This window comes from Emys orbicularis, chromosome 6, assembly GCF_028017835.1.
Source record: "Emys orbicularis isolate rEmyOrb1 chromosome 6, rEmyOrb1.hap1, whole genome shotgun sequence".
Classification (NCBI taxonomy): Eukaryota; Metazoa; Chordata; order Testudines; family Emydidae; genus Emys; species Emys orbicularis.
The window spans coordinates 104445693-104466853 of NC_088688.1; the positions used below are offsets into that span (position 1 = coordinate 104445693).

The following is a 21161-nucleotide window of genomic DNA, read 5'->3' on the forward strand; positions in this document are numbered from 1 at the left end:
CCAATCATTCTACTCCACCAAGATATTAAAGGTGGTTACTTTCATAATTTGTGTGCACTTATTCCCACATGTTCATTAAGTCTTCTAAAATCACCATCTTCCAGTATAGCGTATAGTATAGTGTTTTCTGTTTCTGGTTTCCTTATGTTGTGAGCTATACATTCACCACTTTCCACAATCTTCCCTCTGGACCGCTCTATAATTCCTATGTCCCAAAATAGAATCTCATGTATCCACTTTTATGTCCCAACTCATCACAATGTAGTCCCATTCTATGTACATCATTACTGATTTAGACATATTCCACTTGGTCATTTTGACAAATATTATCTAAGAATGTCACATGTCTCTTGCATTGCATTTCAAAAAGGGAACAAATCTCTCTCACACACATGCACACACTTACTTCAGAGTTAAGTGACAGATCTGACCAGGTTATTAAAGTCAGCATTATCATTATGTAAATAAAAATACATGCTCTCTTTTTTCGCAAATCCTTGCTTCAGTAACAATCAAATTTTTATTCTCTTTCTACAAAATGTCACATATGATGTCACAATAATTAAAGGACTCTCACCCAACGTCCGTAAGTGGTGGTTTGTCCCGGCCCCTCTTGTAGCAAAGAAAAAGCTCTGGACTTTTAAGACTCCCATAGTTCAAGTTGGCTTGAAGGGCTGTGGGGGTGGCTTCAACACAGGTGTAACCCTCAGGCACTGTTTCACCAGCTGACTTGATGATGACAGCCAGGTCTGTAATTGGAGCCTTTGGACCAGCTGACTTTGTTTCAAAGCGGTTTACTTCTTGGTCCAGAGAGGTCGAAGTATCAGTGAGTCCTGCCACTACAAAGTAGTCGGCCACTCTTGGACCTTTGTCTTCTATCATGGTTGTCTCTGTACTTCCTGAAAAAGAAAAAAAGTGAACAGGTTGACAACTTTCACATGAGCTAAGATTACAGAAACAAGAGTGTTTTAAAATTAATTTTAGTAAATCAAGCATTTCAGTATATAATCCCAAAAATTACTTGAAAGATGTAGGGCAACCCCCAGGATTAATACTCTCAAAGGTTCATACTACTCAGTGAAATACAATATTGTACATATTGGAGTTTCTAGTTATGTCATCAAAAGGTGAGTTTGGATATAAAGATCAATGAACAAATGAACTAAGAAACTTGATAGTAGATACTTTAAGAATTCCTCTGGTTAGGAGCTGGAAGGACACAAACAAAGAGGGCTCAGTTGGCATTTGTCAACTTTGCCCACCCTTAAATCCTCTCAGGGTCATCAATTCATTCAGGTACCTACAATGCATCTACTCCAGTTAAAATGTATATTCTTCATTGCTAATGTCCTTAAGGCTAATCATGGCCATACATTAAAAAGCTGTATTGTTCCCTTTTACACATTCAGCTTCAGTGTCACATTGCTATGCACAATAAAGAAAGCAATACAAGTTCTGTGCTTACTGCAGTATCTTTTGCACACTTCATTTTATTTCAGAGTTGAGAAATAACACTGCAGCCTTCACGCCTTTGCCTATCCATTTGAACATCTGGAATTGATTTTACACAACTGTGTATCCATCGTCATATTCCATCAGCATGTGTCACCACTCAGCTGCACATTCCAGGCCTGGAATAACCTATTGTCCTGCAGCATAGGATGAACACATCTCTCTTTTGGAATAATGAAGTGCAATTTCATAATGGTGAGAAAACTAGCTGCTAGCCTGCATTTAAAAATCCTGGGTCCATTGAATGATTAGCTTGTCAGATATTAGGAAATTCCTACTTTTGCTCAGAAACAGGAAGAGACTTTTTGTAACTAACTTACTACCCATCACCATATCATGCTCTTGTGGGAGCCCCACAAGCCTACCAAAGCCGTACCATTGCTCCAGCAGAACTCCTAGGCCCAGCCAGCTAAATCCAAGCTACAGCCCTAAAAGAGTGCAGAAGCTGGACTTCTGCCTGCACACATTAGCAGATCCATCACTAGAGAGATTCCTGGATACCCAAGAATGATTGGAAGATCCAGGTGTGTTGGATAAATACAGGGACAGCCACAGAAATTGAAATTCTTCACATGGAAGAAACCCTCTTCATTCTCGGGGTTAATAAAGTTCTTATGAAGTCTGTTTGCAATTTCAGTAACACTTTCAGCTCTAAGACCATCCAAGTCCTCTTCTTCACAATCACAAGTAATACAAAGCTAACTGAGTGGGGAAGCAGTCAGACACTGTTCCTTCTGTTGACGGCACCATAGGATTTAAATCCAAGATCCCCCCCAGACACCCATCTACCCACTACCTCATATACAGATACGAGGAACTTAGTCAGGCAGCTGGGGGGAGAGGGGAGAGCAGAGTAGACAGTATAACCACCCCTTTAAAACACAATCATTCACATAGGACATGTCTGATGTTGCAGCACAATACAAAGCCAAAGATTCAGACATTTACATCAGCTTCACAGTATCTGTTATGGCACAGATGAGGCACACTTATTTGCTCATCTGCATTTTAGGCTTAGCCACCCTGCAGGATAAAATAAAGGTGCAGTAATAATTAAGCAAGAACAGGTAAAACATCTTAGCATTCCCCAGGACACAAAAACATTCCAATTAAAAAGTATTGTTAACATGATATCAGACAGACATCGTATCTGTAGATGAGGTAGTGGGTAGATGGATGTCTGGGGGGGATCTTGGTGGATCTGCTAATGTGTGCAGGCAGAAGTCCAGCTTCTGCACTCTTTTAGGGCTGTAGCTCAGATATAGCTGACTGGGCCTAGGAGTTCTGCTGGAGCAATGGTATGGCTTTGGTAGGCTTGGGGGCTCCCACAAGAGCATGAAGTCAAGTTTTAAATTATTTTCCTCTTTTTTACAATTGTACAGACAATTTTCTTTGCTTTCAGGGGGCATTGTTTTCTTCTCTTTCGGGTACATTTTTGAGTTTCCCTACTTCATCTGATAGGAGGTGAGATGGTGAGGTGGCATAAGTTGTTGATGGCAACTAGTTTCAGAATTCTGAGCAAGTAGCCTATTGAAGCAGATAGATTTGCACATTATTCAAATCCCTACACTCTGGTCACTGGTAACCATTCACCAGAGTTCAGGGATTCTTACATAAGAACATAAGAAAGGCCATCCATCTAGCCCAGTATCCTGTCTACCGACAGTGGCCAATGCCAGGTGCCCTAGAGGGAGTGAACCAGATATAACATGAATTCGGATACAACGCGGTAAAGCAGTGCTCCGGGGGGGCGGGGCTGTGAACTCCTGTGGATCAAAGCAAGTTCGATATAACGCGGTTTCACCTATAACGTGGTAAGATTTTTTGGCTCCCGAGGACAGCGTTCTATCGAGGTAGAGGTGTAATATAAAGTGAGCAGTGTGCACTTTGTATTCTGTGTTGTAACTGAAATCAATATACAGTATTTGAAAAAGTAGAAAAACATCCAAAAAAATTCTATTGTTTAACAGTGCAATTAAAAATGAGATTAATCGCAATTAGTTTTTTTAATCGTGATTAATTTTTGAGTTAATCGCAGTTAAATAGACAGCCCTAATAAAAAGCGTACCATGGTCAAGCAGAGTAGTTTCTAGCCATTCACTAGGTAAATGTAGAATTGTTATATTTTAAATAAAAAGGTATAATTTAAACATAAAACGTTTCCCCCAAAACGATCCCCTCTATATTTGCTGTGTAAGTTTCTCTGTAACACACAAACTTTTTTTTGCATGCTACCACATGTAAGTCACTACAAAGACAATAAAATGCTTAGATAACATTATGGCAGTAGTTTAGTATTGCTCATCAAGTTCAATCTACATACAAGCATCTGGAAAAAGGAACGCTCTTCTCCCACTCTCCATCCCCTGCCCAACATGGCTAGAGTAATTTCTAGATCTTCAACATTAAAAACAAGATACTACTCTGCTATGATCTCATGCCAATAGGAAGAAATAAACACCACCAACATTAAACAGAACAGGACACACCTGATTCATCTGCGGTACATTAGGGAGACAGCAGACACAGGATGTTGGGATAGATAGATAAATATATATTAGCATTTATATCTTCACAGTTTAGCATTTTACAAAGATGACCACATTTTAAGTGACTACTAGATCTTTTATTTTCAGCGTTTTGAGAAGCTAGTAGTACTGGCTTAGCAAGACAATCCATTTACAAGGTACACCAGGCCTGGTCTACACTATGAGTTTAATTCAAATTTAGCAGCGTTAAATCGAATTAACCCTGCACCCATCCACACAACGAAGCCATTTATTTTGAAATAAAGGGCTCTTAAAATCGATTTCTGTACTCCTCCCCGACGAGCGGAGTAGCGCCAAAATCGATATTGTCATTTCGAATTAAGGTTAGTGTGGCCGCAATTCGATGGTATTGGCCTCCGGGAGCTATCCCACAGTGCACCATTGTGACCGCTCTGGACAGCAATCTGAACTCGGATGCACTGGCCAGGTAGACAGGAAAAGCCCTGCGAACATTTGAATTTCATTTCCTGTTTGCCGAGCACAGGAGAGCACAGGTGACCACAGAGAGCTCATCAGCACAGATAACCATGCAGGCTGATAATCGAAAAAGAGCACCAGCATGGACCGTACGGGAGGTACTGGATCTGATCGCTATATGGGGAGAGGATTCAGTGCTAGCAGAACTTTGTTCGAAAAGACGAAATGCCAAAACTTTTGAAAAAAATCTCCAAGGGCATGATGGAGAGAGGCCACAATAGGGACTCAGAGCAGTGCCGCGTGAAAGTCAAGGAGCTCAGACAAGCCTATCAGAAAACAAAGGAGGCAAACGGTCGCTCCGGGTCAGAGCCGCAGACATGCCGCTTCTACGCTGAGCTGCATGCAATTCTAGGGGAGGCCGCCACCACTACCCCACCTCTGACCATGGATTCCAAGGCGGGGGTAATCTCATCAGCCACACCTGAGAATTCTGCGGACAGGGAAGAGGAGGAGGACGACGACGAGCTTGAGGAGAGCACACAGCACTCCGTTCTCCCCAACGGGCAGGATCTTTTTCTCAGCCTGACTGAAGTACCCTCCCAAGCCAGTACCCAAGACCATGACCCCATGGAAGGGACCTCAGGTGAGTTTACCTTTTAAAATATAAAACATGGTTTAAAAGCAAGCGTTTTTTAATGATTAATTTGCCCTGAGGACTTGGGATGCATTCGCGGCCAGTACAGCTACTGGAAAAGTCTGTTAAAGTGTCTGGGGATGGAGCGGAAATCCTCCAGGGACATCTCCATGAAGCTCTCCTGGAGGTACTCCAAAAGCCTTTGCAGAAGGTTTCTGGGCAGTGCAGCCTTAGTCCGTCCTCTATGGTAGGACACTTGACCACGCCATGCTAGTAGCAACTAATCTGGTATCATTGCATGACAAAGCCTGGCAGCGTATGGTCCCGGTGTTTGCTGGCATTCAAGCAACATCCGTTCTTTATCTCGCTGTGTAATCCTCCGGAGAGTGATATCGCTCATGGTAACCTGGTTGAAATATGGGAATTTAATTAAGGGGACAGAGGTGGCCCTTCCTACTGGGCTGTTTGCCTGTGGCTGAAAAGAAATCCTTCCCTGTAGTAAGCCAAGCGCGGGGGGGGGGGGGGGAAGAGGAGGGAGTTTGGCACTAAGCTTCTCACATGTGGCTAGCAAGGATCTTCCCTGATACCAGCCACGCGGTGGGGGGAGGGATAAAGCGATCATCCCTGAGAATTGGATGCGGGGGGGGGGGGGGGGTTAGTTTGTTTTCTGCTGCTGAAGGTTAACAGGAAAACTGCAGCACTCAACGGGCTTTGCTTGGTATGTGGGAAAGGAGGACGCAGAAGCCGAAAGACAATGGCTTACCATGGCCGCATGCAAGCTGAATTCTGTTGCCCGGACCTGCGTCTGTGATCTCTAGCAGCAAAGCCACAGGCACTCAATATTAAGAGGCAAAATGCGACCTTGCACAGAAATCACATGTGCTATGTAATGTGAATAGTGTTGTTCACCGTGAAAGAGTATAAGCATTGTTCTGTAAAATGTATCTTAAAAAAATTCTCTCCTTTTTTCCCCTCCCTCTAGCAGCTGCAAATTTTTCAAGCCTCCCTCCTCTGTCCTGAAGGCTCTCTCAGATAAGGCGTCGGAAAAAGAGGACGCGAGATGAGATGTTCGCGGAAATCATGGAATCCACCCACAATGAAAGAGCTCATCTGAATGAGTGGAAGGACACGGTTTCAAAGTATAGGAAAGATGCCAGTGAACGTGAGGACATGAGGGACCAACGTGAGGACATGAGGGACGCTCGAGATGAGAGGTGGCGGCAGGAAGATCAGAGGAGGCAGGATGCAACGCTGGGGCTGCTGCGTGAGCAAACAGACATGCTCCGGCGTCTGGTGGAGCTTCAGGAACGGCAGCAGGATCACAGACTGGCGCTACAGCCCCTGTATAACCCTCCTCCCCCCTCACCATGTTCCATAGCCTCCTCACCCAGACGTGTAAGAACGCGGGGGGGGGAGGCTCTGTGCACCCTCCCACTCCACCCCAGTGGACAGCCCAAGCAAAAGGCTGTCATTATTTTAACCTTTTTTTAAGTGGCCTTTTCCTTCCCTCCGATCCTCCTCCCAAACCCCACCCGGGCTACCTTGTCAGTTCTCTCCCTCTTTCTATAGTCAATTAATAAAGAATAGATGATTTTTAAACGATAGTGACTTTATTTCCTTTGAAAGCAAGCTGTGATCGAAGGGGGGAGGGTGGGTTGCCTACAGAGAATGAGTCAATAAAGGGGGCGGGTTTTCATCGAGAAACAAACAGAACTTTCACACGGTAGCCTGGCCAGTCATGAAACTGGTTTTCAAAGCTTCTCTGATGCGCCGCGCTTCCTGGTGTGCTCTTCTAATCGCCCTGGTGTCTGGCTGCGTGTAATCAGCAGCCAGGCGATTTGCCTCAGCCTCCCACCCCGCCATAAACGTCTCCCCCTTACTCTCACAGAGATTGTGGAGCACGCAGCAAGCAGCAATAACAATGGGGATATTGGTTTGGCTGAGGTCTGAGTGAGTCAGTAAAGTGCACCAGCGACCTTTTAAACGGCCAAATGCACATTCCACCACCATTCTGCACTTGCTCAGCCTGTAGTTGAACAGTTCCTGACTCCTGTCCAGGCTGCCTGTGTATGGCTTCATGAGCCATGGCATTAAGGGGTAGGCTGCGTCCCCAAGGATAACTATTGGCATTTCAACATCCCCAACGGTTATTTTCTAGTCCGGGAAGTAAGTCCCTTGCTGCAGCCGTTTAAACAGAGTAGTGTTCCTGAAGACGCGAGCGTCATGAACCCTTCCCGGCCAGCCCACGTTGATGTTGGTGAAACGTCCCTTGTGATCCACCAGTGCTTGCAGCACCATTGAAAAGTAACCCTTGCGGTTTCTGTACTGGGTACCCTGGTGCTCCGGTGCCAAGATAGGGATATGGGTTCCATCTATCGCCCCACCACAGTTAGGGAATCCCATTGCAGCAAAGCCATCCACTATGACCTGCACATTTCCCAGAGTCACTACCTTTCATAGCAGCAGCTCAATGATTGCTTTGGCTACTTGCATGACAGCAGCCCCCACAGTAGATTTGCCCACTTCAAACTGATTCCCGACTGACTGGTAGCTGTCTGGCGTTGCAAGCTTCCACAGGGCTATCGCCACTCGCTTCTCAACTGTGCTCTCATCCTGGTATTCTGGCGCTTCAGGGCAGGGGACAGCAAGTCACAAAGTTCCATGAAAGTGCCCTTACGCATGCGAAAGTTTCGCAGCCACTGGGAATCGTCCCACACCTGCAACACTATGCGGTCCCACCAGTCTGTGCTTGTTTCCCGGGCCCAGAATCGGCGTTCCACGGATAGAACCTGCCCCATCAACAACATGATCTCCAAAGCGCCGGGACCCGCCGTTTGAGAGAATTGTGTCCGTGTCCATATCACTCTCGTCACCGCGCTGCCGTCGCCGCCTCCGCCTTGCCTCGTTTTTCTGGTCCTGGTTCAGCATAAACTGCACGATAATGCGCGAGGTGTTTACAATGTTCATGACTGCTGTCTTGAGCTGAGCGGGCTCCATGCTTGCCGTGGTATGGCGTCTGCTGTGTTCACCCAGGAAAAAAGGCGTGAAACGGTTGTCTGCCGTTGCTTTCATGGAGGGAGGGGTGAGGCTGTACCCAGAACCACCTGCGACAATGTTTTTTGCCCCATCAGGCACTGGGATCTCAACCCAGAATTCCAATGGGCGGGGGAGACTGCGGGAACTATGGGATAGCTACCCACAGTGCAACGCTCCGGAAATAAACGCTAGCCCCTGTACATGGACGCACACCGCCAAATTAATGTGCTTAGTGTGGCCGCATACATTCGACTTTATACAATCTGTTTCCAAAATTCGAATTCTGTAAATTTGGATTAATCCCGTAGTGTAGACATACCCTTAGGCCGAGTCAAAAAACTGGCTATCCTTATCCTGCAACTCTTAAGAGCAAAGGCTGCCAAGTGAGACAAATTATGATAAATTGAGATTTATAACTGAAGTAAAAATGTTTTTATAATATAGGACAATAGAAAAGTTTAGAGTTTAGAGCAACTGATCCATAACTATGAAACAATATACTTCAGGACTCTACCAGCATACATAGGTATGAGTACAACTATGACAAGCAAACACATTGGAACTCTGCCTGTTTGGATTAACCCCCCGCAAACACACACACACACACACACACACACACACACACACACACACCCTTTAAAATGGATATCCCCAAGCAGAGTATTCCTATATATAATCAGACACGTATAGACCAATACAAGAAAAAATATATGGGGCAGCACTATTTGCGTGTAATGGCTTAAGTCTTTACTTTATAAAATTTATATTTTTGGTTAAAAAAAACAGATACACATTACCAAACCTTCTGCCATATGCTACATGTTCAGACAATTAAATTTCACATCTTCTCAATGCAAGCAACGTTTAAAAATCCGTATTTTAAGTCTACTTTCAGAGGACAGAAAGCAGGGAAGGACAAAGTGAGAAATGTTTGCTAAAGAGCAACAATGTTCCCAACTCTAACAATTTTATGGCAAATCTCACAATATTTGGTGCTCTTAAAGCTGTAGATCCTCGAGTCATGTGATCAACAGAGCTAGTCAGAAACTTTAGGGAATAAAGTGTTTCACTGAACCCACCCTCACTAACTCATTTTCATTGGGCTGGGGCACGGGGTGCAGGCTCCAGCTGGGGTTGCAGGCTCTGGGGTGGGGCTGGAGACGAGGTGTTCAGAGTGTGTGGGGGGGTTCTGGACAAGGGCCAAAGGGGTCGGCGTGGGGGGGGGGCTCAGGGCTGGAGCAGGAGGTTGGAGTGCGGGCTCTGGGAGGTAGTTTGGGTGCAGAAGGGGGCTCAGGGCTGGAGCAGGAGGTTGGGGCGCGGAAGGGGGTGAGGGATGCGGGCTCTGGGCGGCGCTTACCTCAGGCGGCTCCTGGGAAGCAGCCAGCATGTCCCTCCAGCTCCTAGGCGGAGGCATGGCCAGGTGGCTCTGGGCGCTGCCCCCGCAGCTCCCATTGACAGAATGAGTAGCAGAGTGAAGGGGAAACGTGCTCTGCCCTGATGACTGACATAGTACACGCACGCTGTGTTGTCTGTCCTGATCTTGATGGACTTGTTTTTCAGTAGGGCAAGAAAGTGGAGGTAAGCATTTCTGACCATCCTTAATTCCAACAGACTGATGTGCAAGCACTCTCCTGTGGTGAGCATTTGCTGGGATTGTGAGCGGACACAAATGTGTTCCCCATCCTAAGAGGGAAGGGTCTGATGTAGGGCTCAAACAATTAAAAAAATTAATTGGGATTAATCACAATTTTAATTGCACTGTTAAACAAGAATAGAATGGTATTTAAATATTTTGGATGTTTTTCTGCGTTTTCAAATATATTGGTTTAAATTACAATACAAGAATACAAAGCATACAGTGCTCACTTATTAAATATATTAAATATTTGCGCAAAGATAAACAAAAGAAATTGAGGTGAATAGAAAAATACTGAGACTGCACTACAGTACTTATCTATCATGAAAGTGCAATTTATAAATGTAGAATTTTTTTTTTTTTTTTAAACATAGCTGCACTCAAAAACAAAACAATGAAAAACTTTAGAACCTACAATCCACTAAATTCTACTTCTTCTTCAGCCAATCACTAGACAAACAAGTTTGTTTACATTTGCGGGAGATAATGCTGCCCACTTCTTATTTACAATGTCACCTGAAAGTGAAAACAGGCATTCACATAGCACTGTTGTAACTGGCATTGCAAGGTATTTATGTGCCAGATATCTAAACATTTGTATGTACACTTTGTATTCTGTGTTGTAACTGAAATCAATATTTTTGAAAATATATAATAAACATCCAAAAATATTTATAGTACATTTAAATTGCTATTCTATTATTGTTTAACAGTGTGATTAAAGCAGCAATTAATCAAGACTAATTTTTTTAAGCTAGTTAATTTATGTTGTGTTTAATCACTTGAGTTAACAGTGATTGACAGCCCTAATCTGATGTTAAACCAGAATCCCCCTATAGCAGTGGTTCCCAAACTGTGGTTCGTGAACCCCTGGGGGTTCGCAAAATGTTCCAGGGGGTTCTCGGGGAAAAAATCCCTAATGGCGGACAGAGCTGTCCCTAAGGACCCCGGGCAGCACGGGGCCAGCAGCCCGGAGCCCCTGGACTTCCAAGAGCTAAGCAGATCAAAGCAAGCCTATCTATCACATTGAGGAGATTTAAACTTCAAGACTCCTTATAAGAAATGGAAAGGGAGGTGGATATTTTTTGCTGTTTTTAAAATGAAATAGGCAGCTAGTGTTGTTTTTAAAATTATTATGAACAACAAGTTTAAGCTTTGTTGTAATGTGCGTTGTTTGCCTGGACTGCTCAAGACCTGAATGCTTGTGTAGGAGGAACTCTGAGTTGACTTCTTAAATACCTTCCTGCTGTTTCACATCTGATACTCCTTGATGAAACATAGGAACCTTGTCTTATAACAGGCTTATTCAAAGTGATACAAGCTACGATAGTGAGATCTTGGAAGAGTGTTGCCGTTTTCATAATGTAATAAAAATACTGTAATGATAAATAATAATTAATAATAAATAGTGTGTAATAAGCATGTCATAAAAACAAATTGTGTATTTCCAAGATCACTGCTTTTATAATTTATACTCAGGTAAAGGAGAAAATCCCTGGAAGTATTCATTTTTAGAAGGGGGTTCGCGAGACTTGACATTTTCATGAAAGGGGTTCACAGGTTGTTAAAGTTTGGGAACCACTGCCCTATAGTGACATTAATAGAATTCCAGCACAATATTTGGATGGATTCATCCACAAGCTAAGTGACTGTAGGACCCAACTGAGCACAGATACCTGCTTGCTAAGACTGTTTGCTGGGTATATAAACAATCCAAAGCCATCCAGGGAGTCATTGAAGATAAAATCTGGTGTTTTGGGTCACAAAAACACAAGCTGCCATGTGTCCCAGCAGTTGCAGACATGTCCTTGCTGGAACTTGAGGGCTGAACTGCACTCTTTGTATAAGGTTCTTTAAAGCAAGGAACCTGTCAAGAGAAAGACAAGTTCTGCCCATTATCAAATCCAAAAGTGCTCCTATAAATAATTCATTGTGTAGGGATAAAGATCAATTTCTCGAGATTTATCTGCAGGCCTAGACATCGGAATAGTGAAGCTGTTGTATGAACAGCTGACCATACCTCTTGACATGACTGATCCTTGAGGGGGCCAGTCAAAGATAGTTATTCCTAGATGAAGGAGGTAGGCAGCTCTGACCTCCATGATTTTTAGAACACTTTTCAGGCAGAAGACAGGCTGAAGGGTAGGAACCCAATACCTGTTATGATAGTGATTGAGAGAGGGAATCACTATGTGGTGTGGAGGTAGGCATCTTTGAGGTCAAGGGTCACAAACCAGTTCCCTAATTCCAGGGAGGAAATTATAGCTGCTAGGGACATAGTGTATTTCAGGCATCCGACATGCTTGTTCAATTGTCTGAGATCTGGTATTGGCCTCCAACCCACATTTTTTCATCGTTCTCAGAAAATATCTTGAATAGAACCCTTTTCACCTGTGCTGAAGTGGGACTGGCTCTATGGCTTCTAGACTTAAGAGTGCTGAGATGTCTTGTGTCAGCAATTGCTCATGAGAGGGGTCCCTGAAGAACAGGGAAGGAGGTTGGAAGGGCAGGATAATGTTAAATTGGATAGTATAATGCAAAGTAATCGCATCCAATACTTATTTGTCTGATGTTATAGCCTGCCATGCTTGATATATATGAGAGAGAGGAGAGAGATGTCCAAAATGCAAAGGGTGGGGTATGTTGTGAAGCTGATAAAACCTGGTCATTGGGTGGTCTGGAATCTCAATCAAACCATCAGAACTGGCATTTGGATGATGTTGAAGGATGGGATGAAGCAGTCAAGATTGCAGATTTTTTCCTTAGGAAAATCTCAACTCTCTCTTAGCCAGTGGTTCTGGTGGCCTGAAATTGAGCAGGGCAGGATCTGTGTGCCAAATGAGACCTGCTAAGCTTCCTTTTATTTGCAGGCATGTATCTCCCTAAAGGCCTAAGTGTTGCCCTAGAGTCCTTTAGGGCATGACGCAAGTCATCCGTGGAATCTGTGAAAAAGCTTCTGGCCATTGAAAGGTAAATCTTCCACAGTCAATTGTACCTCTTGTGGAAACCTGGACAACTGAAGCCAGGAAGCTCACATCATCACTACTGTGGTGGAAACAGACCTGGCTACAGTATCCACTGCATCAAGTGAAGCCTGCAGTGAAGGTTTTGCCAACAGCTCACCTTTCTTTATTATGGTGATTAACTATTCTTGATGATGTTCTGGTGGTAAATGGTCAATAGAAGCATTGAACTTCTCGTAGTTCATGTAATTGTATTTTGACATCAGTGCCTGGTGGATAGCCATCTTGAACTGAAGTGTTGCTGATGAATAGCTCTTAGGACCAAAACAGGTCCATATGTTTCTGGTCCTCATTACAAGAGTGGCTTTTGGGGTATTTTACCTGTCCCTTTCATTGACTGTATCCACAACCAGAGAGTTCGGTGCTAGATGAGAAAATAAAAACACAAAATCCCTGGCTGTGATCCCTGGTAGTGGTTTTTTGTTTATGTTTTTAAATCAACCCTCTTGCATGTGGGGGGACCTCTGCTGGAATTTGCCAAATAGACTTGGCTGGCTCCAGGATGGCTTCATTAATTGGCAGTGCCCTGTACTGAGGAAGAGACATGAAATATGTCCAAGAGTTTGTGATGGGAATCCTTGACTTCAAGGGGAATCTGCAGGATATCAGTGACCCACTTCATCAGGTTCTGGAATTGTGTAAAGTTATCAGCTAACGATGGCAGCAGTAGCATGACTGCATCATCCAGTGATGACAATGAGATGTTTGTGAGGTAGGGTGTAAGCCTACTTGTCTGCCCTTGCCTCTTGCTTTTCAAAAGGTCTCCTCTGACTCAGTAGGGGGAGGAGAGATAGACAGTACTGGGGAAGAGGTATTCTGTGTTCCCTGTGGGACTGAATTGAGGTCCCTCAAAACTGCTGGCAGCACATTGCCCACGGATCCTAGGTAAGGCCAATGAGGGAGACCATAAGGCTTGGGGGGAACAAATTCAAAGCTGGTCATCCCAAATGTTGGAAGGCAGGGGTCTACTATCCTACCTTGGTTGCATCTGCAACAGGGAATAACTTCTCCTGGAATAAATTGGAGATACATGAACAGAAGTTCAGAGTCTGAATTAGAATGCTCCTCCACATATTGTATCAGAGGTGAAAACCCCTCCACATGGATAGTTGAAGATGGAGAAGAAGATCTCCCAGAAACATAAGCATCAGTGACCAGTCAACCTAGATACTGAGAGGTGTCCAGAGACTGCAAGGAGTAGCGATCCTGTGGTACTGGAAGCATAACAGAACTCGGTACCAGCACCAATGGTGTGCAAAGACTGTTGTGTGAGGCACAGATAGGGTTGAGGATTCCATTGAACCCAGTCTCTTGCTAGCAGTAGTCTTCGGTACCAAGCCCTTTACCGCTGAGATATGGGACTTAAGTCTTAGCATGCTTCTTGGTACTTGTAGTACTCGGGAGCCTCACCAGCACTCCTCTAGGGGCCTGAGGTATCTGGCGAATGGATCTCCTTTGATGAGGAACTCTGTTTTGCTCCTCTTATCCCCTTCCTTATACTTGGAGTGGGAAGCTCTTGGTACTAGCAGTTATCAGTACCTCACTCAAGGAAAGTGTTTGAGACTGGACTTCTGGTGTGGTCTTTCCCTTCCTTGCAAGCTCTCGATGACAGGCCACTGACAAACGTGGAGAGTCCCTGTACAGCAAGTTCTCTGTACCCAGGTCCAAAACCTATTTTAAGGCTTGCGCCATCATTAATAGTTTATGCTTAATTTCTCTGTTTTTAATGGGATCTTCCCCTAAAAAGAAGAGCAGATTTTACACTTGCTGGGAATCAGTCTCCCAAGCAACAAATGCAGTGGGAGTGCTCATCACTAGCAGGAATTACTTCGACAAGTGAGGCACCTTTTAAATCCCAGATGGTGACAGTGATTGTGAATTGCTCAGGCTGATTACAGAGGCTACAAAAACAGAAAAGCCAATAATAATGATAGTTGAAAAATTATCTCCATATTTACAAGGACGTGTCACCTCAGGATGGGATGCACAGATAAAATTTCTAGATACTATGGATGGCCGCTTCTTGGAGCAGCTAGTCCTGGAACCCACAAGGAGAGTGGCAATTGTCAGTTTAGTCTTAAGTAGAGTACAGGATCTGGTTCAGGAGGTGAATATAGGTGAACAGCTTGATAATAGTGACCATAATGTAATTAAATTTAAGATCCTTGTAGGAGGGGAATAGCAAAGAAACCCACTACAGTAGCATTTAACCTCAAAAAGGAGAACTATATTTAAAAAAAAAAAAAAAAAAAGGAATCTAGTTAAATGGAGAGGAATGGGCACAAGTGAAATGTCTGCAAGCTGTATGGAAACTATTTAAAAACATCATAATAGAGGCTGAAACTAAATGTATTTTCCCCTTCCCCCCACAAAAGGCCACTATGGCTAACCAGTGTAAAAAAAAGACAATTAGAGACAAAATGGCATTCTTTAAAAATTGGAAGTCGAATTCCACTGAGGAAAATAGAAAGGAACATAAACTCTGAAAAGTCAAGTGTAATTGGGGAGGCCAAAAGAGAATTTGAAGAGCAATTAGCAAAAACTAGCAGCAGAAAATATTTGAAGAGCATCAGAAGCAGAAAGCCTGCAAAACCATCAGTGGGGCCAATGGATGATCAAGGTGGTAAAAGAGCATTCAGGGAAGATAAGACTGTTGTGGAGAAGCTAAATGAATCTTTTTCCCCCCATCAGTTTTCACTGAAGAGGATGTGAGGACAGATTCCCAAATTTGAGCCATTCTTTTTTAGGTGACAAATCGGAGCTTTCAGGGGTGTGAGGTGCAGGCAGGGGGTTTAGGGCAGGGAGTTGGGGGGCAGGGGGCAGGAGAGGTTCGGGCTCCGGCCCAGCACCACTTACCTAAAGCGGCTCTGGGGTGGCAGCAGTGCACACCGGGGCCAGGGCAGGCTCCCTGCATGCCTGCCCTGTCCCCAACCCCACGCCGTTCCAAGAAGCGCTGCGGCCCCTGCGGGGGGGAGGAGGGGGGAGAGGCGGCGGAGGGCCGCCCAGGGCTCCCATGTTGATTTAAAGTGTCCAGAACCACAGGCCCTTTTAAATCACCGCCCCAGGGCAACAGCTCCCTTTGCCCCCCCCCCCCCTCGCCCATCGGAGGCTGCGGGGGAGGGGGGCCAATGCGGCAGGGACATTAAAGCGCTGCAGGGCCCTTTGCCATGGCAGCACTTTAACGTTGCTGTGCCCCCCCGCTGACCGGGGGGGCGGGGGGGTGCACAGGAACATTAAAGTGCTGCTTTGGCAAATGTCCCTGCCCTTTTGCCTCCCGTCGGCAGCCCTGCCAGTAGGGTCCATACCAGCAGGGCTGCCGACAGGGGAGGCAAAAGGGGCAGGGACATTAAAGCGCTGCGGCGGCAGCGCTTTAATGTAGGCTGGGTATGGGCCGGTGCGGGTTCTTACTGGTACAGAGTACCGGCCCCTACCGGCTCACTTTCACCCCTGCCCAATGTTGAAGAATTCCCGTTCGGAGGGAAGATACCCGTTGTAAATAAGATCTGAATTAAAAAATATATATATAAAAAAATAAAAGTTGTGTTCAGTTATTGGTAGGGACCAGTTAGCTCTAAAGTTTATTTTATACCATTGTCTTGAAAGAAAGTCTAGCCAACTGAACTGTATTTCCCTGTATATGCAAACAATTACTAACCAGAACTACCACAGAAGGCTTGATCCTACAAAATTCTCATATTAGTAAAGTTACACATGTGCATTAGTCCCATTGAACTAAACAGAACTAGAACTGTTCATGTAATATTTGTTCTGCAGCTATGTTGCCTAACCCAGATACAGTTACAAGCATTTCAGTTCCAAATTGGGGACATGAGTCCACTCAAGTTTTCTCATCCTTCATTTAAAGAAATCATCATTCCGTGGTAGATTCTCTTAAGAAGTTTTCGCTGTGCTATCTGCAACACATGGTAAAGGAAGACTTCCTAGAGAATTTAAACAGATTTCCACAATGCAGAGCTAATATACTAGTAGCTGGTGCAAAGACCTAAATAGATTTTGAGACCAACATTCCTTTTGTATGTATGTGTACTACCAAAACTATCTCTAGCCCTGCTTAACTGAATTCTGAGTTCAACTCAGGAAACATTTACTTTACAGTATTCTATAAAGAGAAAGTAAGTTGCACTTTTAATTTCTCAATCAAGGTATAATTATATATAAAACTTAAATATACGCTTAAATACATGAAAAAGCTTCATATTTTAAAAGGAACTTGGTCAAGATTAGTAGGCTAAGAACCTGAATCTCTTTCCCAAAACGTTTTCCATCTGTTTTTATTTTCTAATAATCTGGTGGAGAGAGAGAGAGAGAGAGAGAGAGAGAGAGAGAGATATTCCTAGAGAAACCAGCGTACATACTGATACAATACAGATGTGGCATGTGTTTCTATTTACTGCACCTCATAGCAGGCATTGCAATTAGCTCTTCTAAATCACTCTTCTTGCTGTTACGTCAATTGGCTGAACATGGAATTATACACTAAATGCTCCGTCAGTCAATCTATGTCAAACTGTTTTTGGTCCTCTTACTTAACTCTGACCATATCCTCCTAATAGTGGGGGGGGGGGGGGGGGAAATCACACACGTGACACCTTCCAACGAGCAATTGGCAGTGAGGTAGCAATTATCTCACGGTTATAGAACTATTTCAGTCAGGCAGCATATAAAAGAGTATATTCTGTATAATTTCTTTTCCTAAAAATGTATCTAAAATTTTTCCCCTTACCAGGAGCTTTTTTCTCCCCCTTCTCCTTTTGTTATTAAAAGGGGTCACTTTTGTAAAGGGGCTTTTCACCCACATCTCATTTTATTTCTATCACTGGGATAATAGTGAATGATGAAGACCTAGTTATAGGTCTAATAAACTGCTACATTTTCTATCACAGCTTGCCCGATCATATAGGATAAATCTAGCAACAGATGGAATACATTAATGGATGACATATTAAAGTAAACTTGCCAAACAGTGTTAGAGGAAGAAGGGAGTGGGAAAGGAAAATAAAGGAAATCTTATGGTAAACAAAACAGCATTACTCAGGCAACAAAAGTTTTATGTCTTTAAAGCAATACAGTGATAATCTGTGTGTATAAAGGTTGGTCTACACATGGAGTTATTCAGGAATGGCTATTCCTGAGTAACTCCATGCGTAGACAGGCCCTTAGTGCAAGACTTGCTCACTTCAATACTTAGTAAGCAGTGTTTATTCACCTGTTGCAATCTCCATACCGAAAAACAGTAGTCAGATTATGTCACTGCATGTTTGTCAAGAGTACAGTTTTGTTCAATTTATTCTTGCCAAAAGCCTTAACTCAGCAATTTATCCATAACTGAGGTTCTACCCCACAAGGAACAAGTTGCAAGACACAAGTCTCTCTAAAAGTAAAACGAAAACATTACATTTCACTTTCAAATAATTCTGACAAGACCAGCTACATCAATGTTAGGAACTTCAGCAAAAAAAACCAACAACAACCACTCCACCCTTGTTTAGGTTTTATTCTCATATTTGGGGGGGGGGGAGGAAGAGGGAAATCAGGCTACAAAGAGTTTTCACTAAAATTGGGGAAAATATGTATTATTTATAAAACTCCCTATAAAAAGGAAAAAAATAAATCAAAGATCAGTTATTGGCACTGCATTACATAGTCAGATTTGGCAACAAATTCTTTATTATACACATATACTTCTTAGACCTTCTAAAAATTTAAACAAAAGCCTATTTATTCAGGCACAGGGAGATGAACCAGAATAATTTGATCCGGATGTTGTAGTGTGCATCAATTCATCCACTTTTAAACTGATTTCTCAATAATAATAGACAAGGGGGAAAAAATCATAAGCATTCACACACAATGAAAAGTTAGGAATTGTCAGACCTGTGGTCCATCAAGACCAGTATCCTGTCTCCAACACTGATGCGTCAGAGGAAGGTGTAAAGTGCCCAAAAGAAGGGGAAACTAGTATTTCTTTGATGCAATCTTGTTTACTTACGAAGTACCTACACAGTATTCAATTTCCCTGGACACAGTAAGAATCAAAACAGCAGAAGATAATTTCTTTGCTTACTGCTCCAAGCCTCTTTCCAGACAGCACTCTACCAAAAATCTCTTAGCTTTTTCCTCAGGATCAAGTTACAAGCTCTCTTTCTAGGGCTTCCCTATTGCCTTCTGACTGCTTCTGTGGCATTTCTGTTGCTTCTCGATTTGACTCTCACCCCACTCCATCAAACAATACCGAGGCCCCAAGACCCCTCCTCCCACATAGCTCAGATTCCTGACCGGCCTTCCATGTGGTCTATGTTTTGGGTGATGACTCCTATTGTTTCAGCTATCTATTCCATAAAGAGGCTTAACTTGTTTTTACATTTATCCCAAATGAAGAATGACCATTACCATCCACCAGCTTCAACAAGGTTTCACTCAGGTATTCCTTAAGGTATTGTTGTATCCCTGACAACCATATTGTAGAAGTCAGCTATACAAAACTAAAAATGACTAGAAAAAAAAAAAAAAAAAAAAAAAAAAGAATTTCCATTCAACGTGTGCTTATCTACTTCAGTATTCACAATGTACCAGACAAGTGATGAACTGGTATAAAAACAAAAGTTAAGCAAAACTTGCACTACTCAGTCTGTGGAAGAATTTCAAGATAACAAAAAATTTGCAGACAGGATTAACGCGGCTTTTTATAGGCATCTCCCACAGTCAGGGGGGGAAGAGGAGAGATCCAGCTTGGAGATTGGTCAATGATTTTTTTTCCATGAGTCTCAGTTATTATTTTCCTTAAAGCCCCAACTCCTTGAGCCAAGTGGATATGTGATGATTTCAGCCTTCATTCCTAAAGAAAAAGTAAGTTTCTCGTCCTCGGGGCTCCAAAATGTGACCCCAGTGCACGCTAAAGGCTCAAAAAGCGGAAGGCAAATAAAAAGACCAAATTTCATTATTTTAGAGCCACTCATGATTTTTGAGCATTTGGGGTTGGCTATATGAAGATGGCACATCTTCAAACATGTTATCTCGATAGAATTTTGCAGTCAGGGTAAACTAACCTGATTGAGCTAACACACCCTTTTTATTTGTCAAAACAGGGCCTTTGCCTAGTCTACACTAGCAAAGGTTATCCAGTTTAGCTGTACTGACAAACACTCTTAATGTAATGCAAATTGTACCTGCAAAAGTTGTTTTGCAAGTATAGTTTAGACCAGTTTGGTGTGTGAAATAAGATATACCAGCAAAAGAACTTTTATGCTGGTATAACTACATCTACACAAGGCTTTTGCAGACACAGAAGTGTAAAAAAACCAAAAATTAAAAACCACACCTCACACTGCTAAGCCAGAAGAGGTTTCTAGTGCAGACCAAACCTTCATGTATAAACACTATAGAAAAATTTGTAGAGGGAGCTGTGAGAGGAGGAGGGAATACGACAATCTTCTTTAGAGACTAGAAAACATCCTTTATACCATTGGTTCCCAAACTGGGGGGGGGGGGGGGGGAGGGGACGTGAAGAAATTCCAAGGGGGTACGAGGCTACCTGGCCCTTGAGCTCCCGGCCGGGGAGGCTAGCCCCTGGCCCCTGCCCCCCTGCCCTGCAGCTATGCTGCCGCACGGGCAGCGCAGCTTGCGCCTGCCCACCTCCCAGGCTTTCCAATAAGCCAGTCCTGCCACTCTGAGCGGCCTTGTAAGGGGGCGGGGAGAGGGGGGGTTGGATAAGGGGCAGGATGTTCTGGGGGGCAGTCAGGGGACAGGGAGTGGTTGGATTGGGCAGAGGTTCTGGGGGGTGGTGGTCAGGAGACAGGGAGCAGGGGGGGGTTGGATAGGCGTGGGAGTCCCGGGGGGCCTGTCAGGGGGTAGGGGTGTGGATAGGGGTCGGGGCAGTCAGGGGACAAGGATCGGGGTGGGGGGGTTGGATGATGGTAAAGGAGAGATGGGGAGCGTGAGGGTTTCTCGAAAATTAAAAAGGGGGCGTGATGCTGAAGTTTAGGAACCACTGCTTTATACCAAAACCAACTCTTAAAAATTGATGAGAGCTTTTCAAAATTTACCCCATGTCTATATTTACCCTACCTGTTTTATACCTTAGTCATCTTGACTAAGATCAGTGACAATTCTTGTGCCATAAGACTGTACCAGGGTGATGTATGAGTTTTAGATGCTGGACTCAACCTTAGGTGACAAAATTAAAGACCAAATCTCTACTGCAGTTTTTGCATAGGTCAAAGCCTGGACTGCTGGTTACAGCAGTGAAGGTTGCTATCTCAAAATGGCACAGATTTCCACTCTAATCTGCTATTTTTGCCTTCTAATCAAGCTGGCAAAAGACAGACTAATAGACC

The 21161-nt window shown here is 43.8% G+C and overlaps 1 protein-coding gene across 1 annotated transcript in view; it reads right to left on the reverse strand.

Moving 5' to 3' along the window:
- DENND4C (DENN domain containing 4C) overlaps window positions 1-21161 on the reverse strand; it is a 108108-nt gene that overhangs the window by 68365 nt on the left and 18582 nt on the right. Inside the window, exon 2 of the mRNA XM_065406964.1 lies at window positions 578-899. Coding sequence (XP_065263036.1) covers window positions 578-882 — 305 coding nt within the window. The 5' untranslated portion in view covers window positions 883-899. The remainder of the gene's footprint in view (window positions 1-577; window positions 900-21161) is intronic.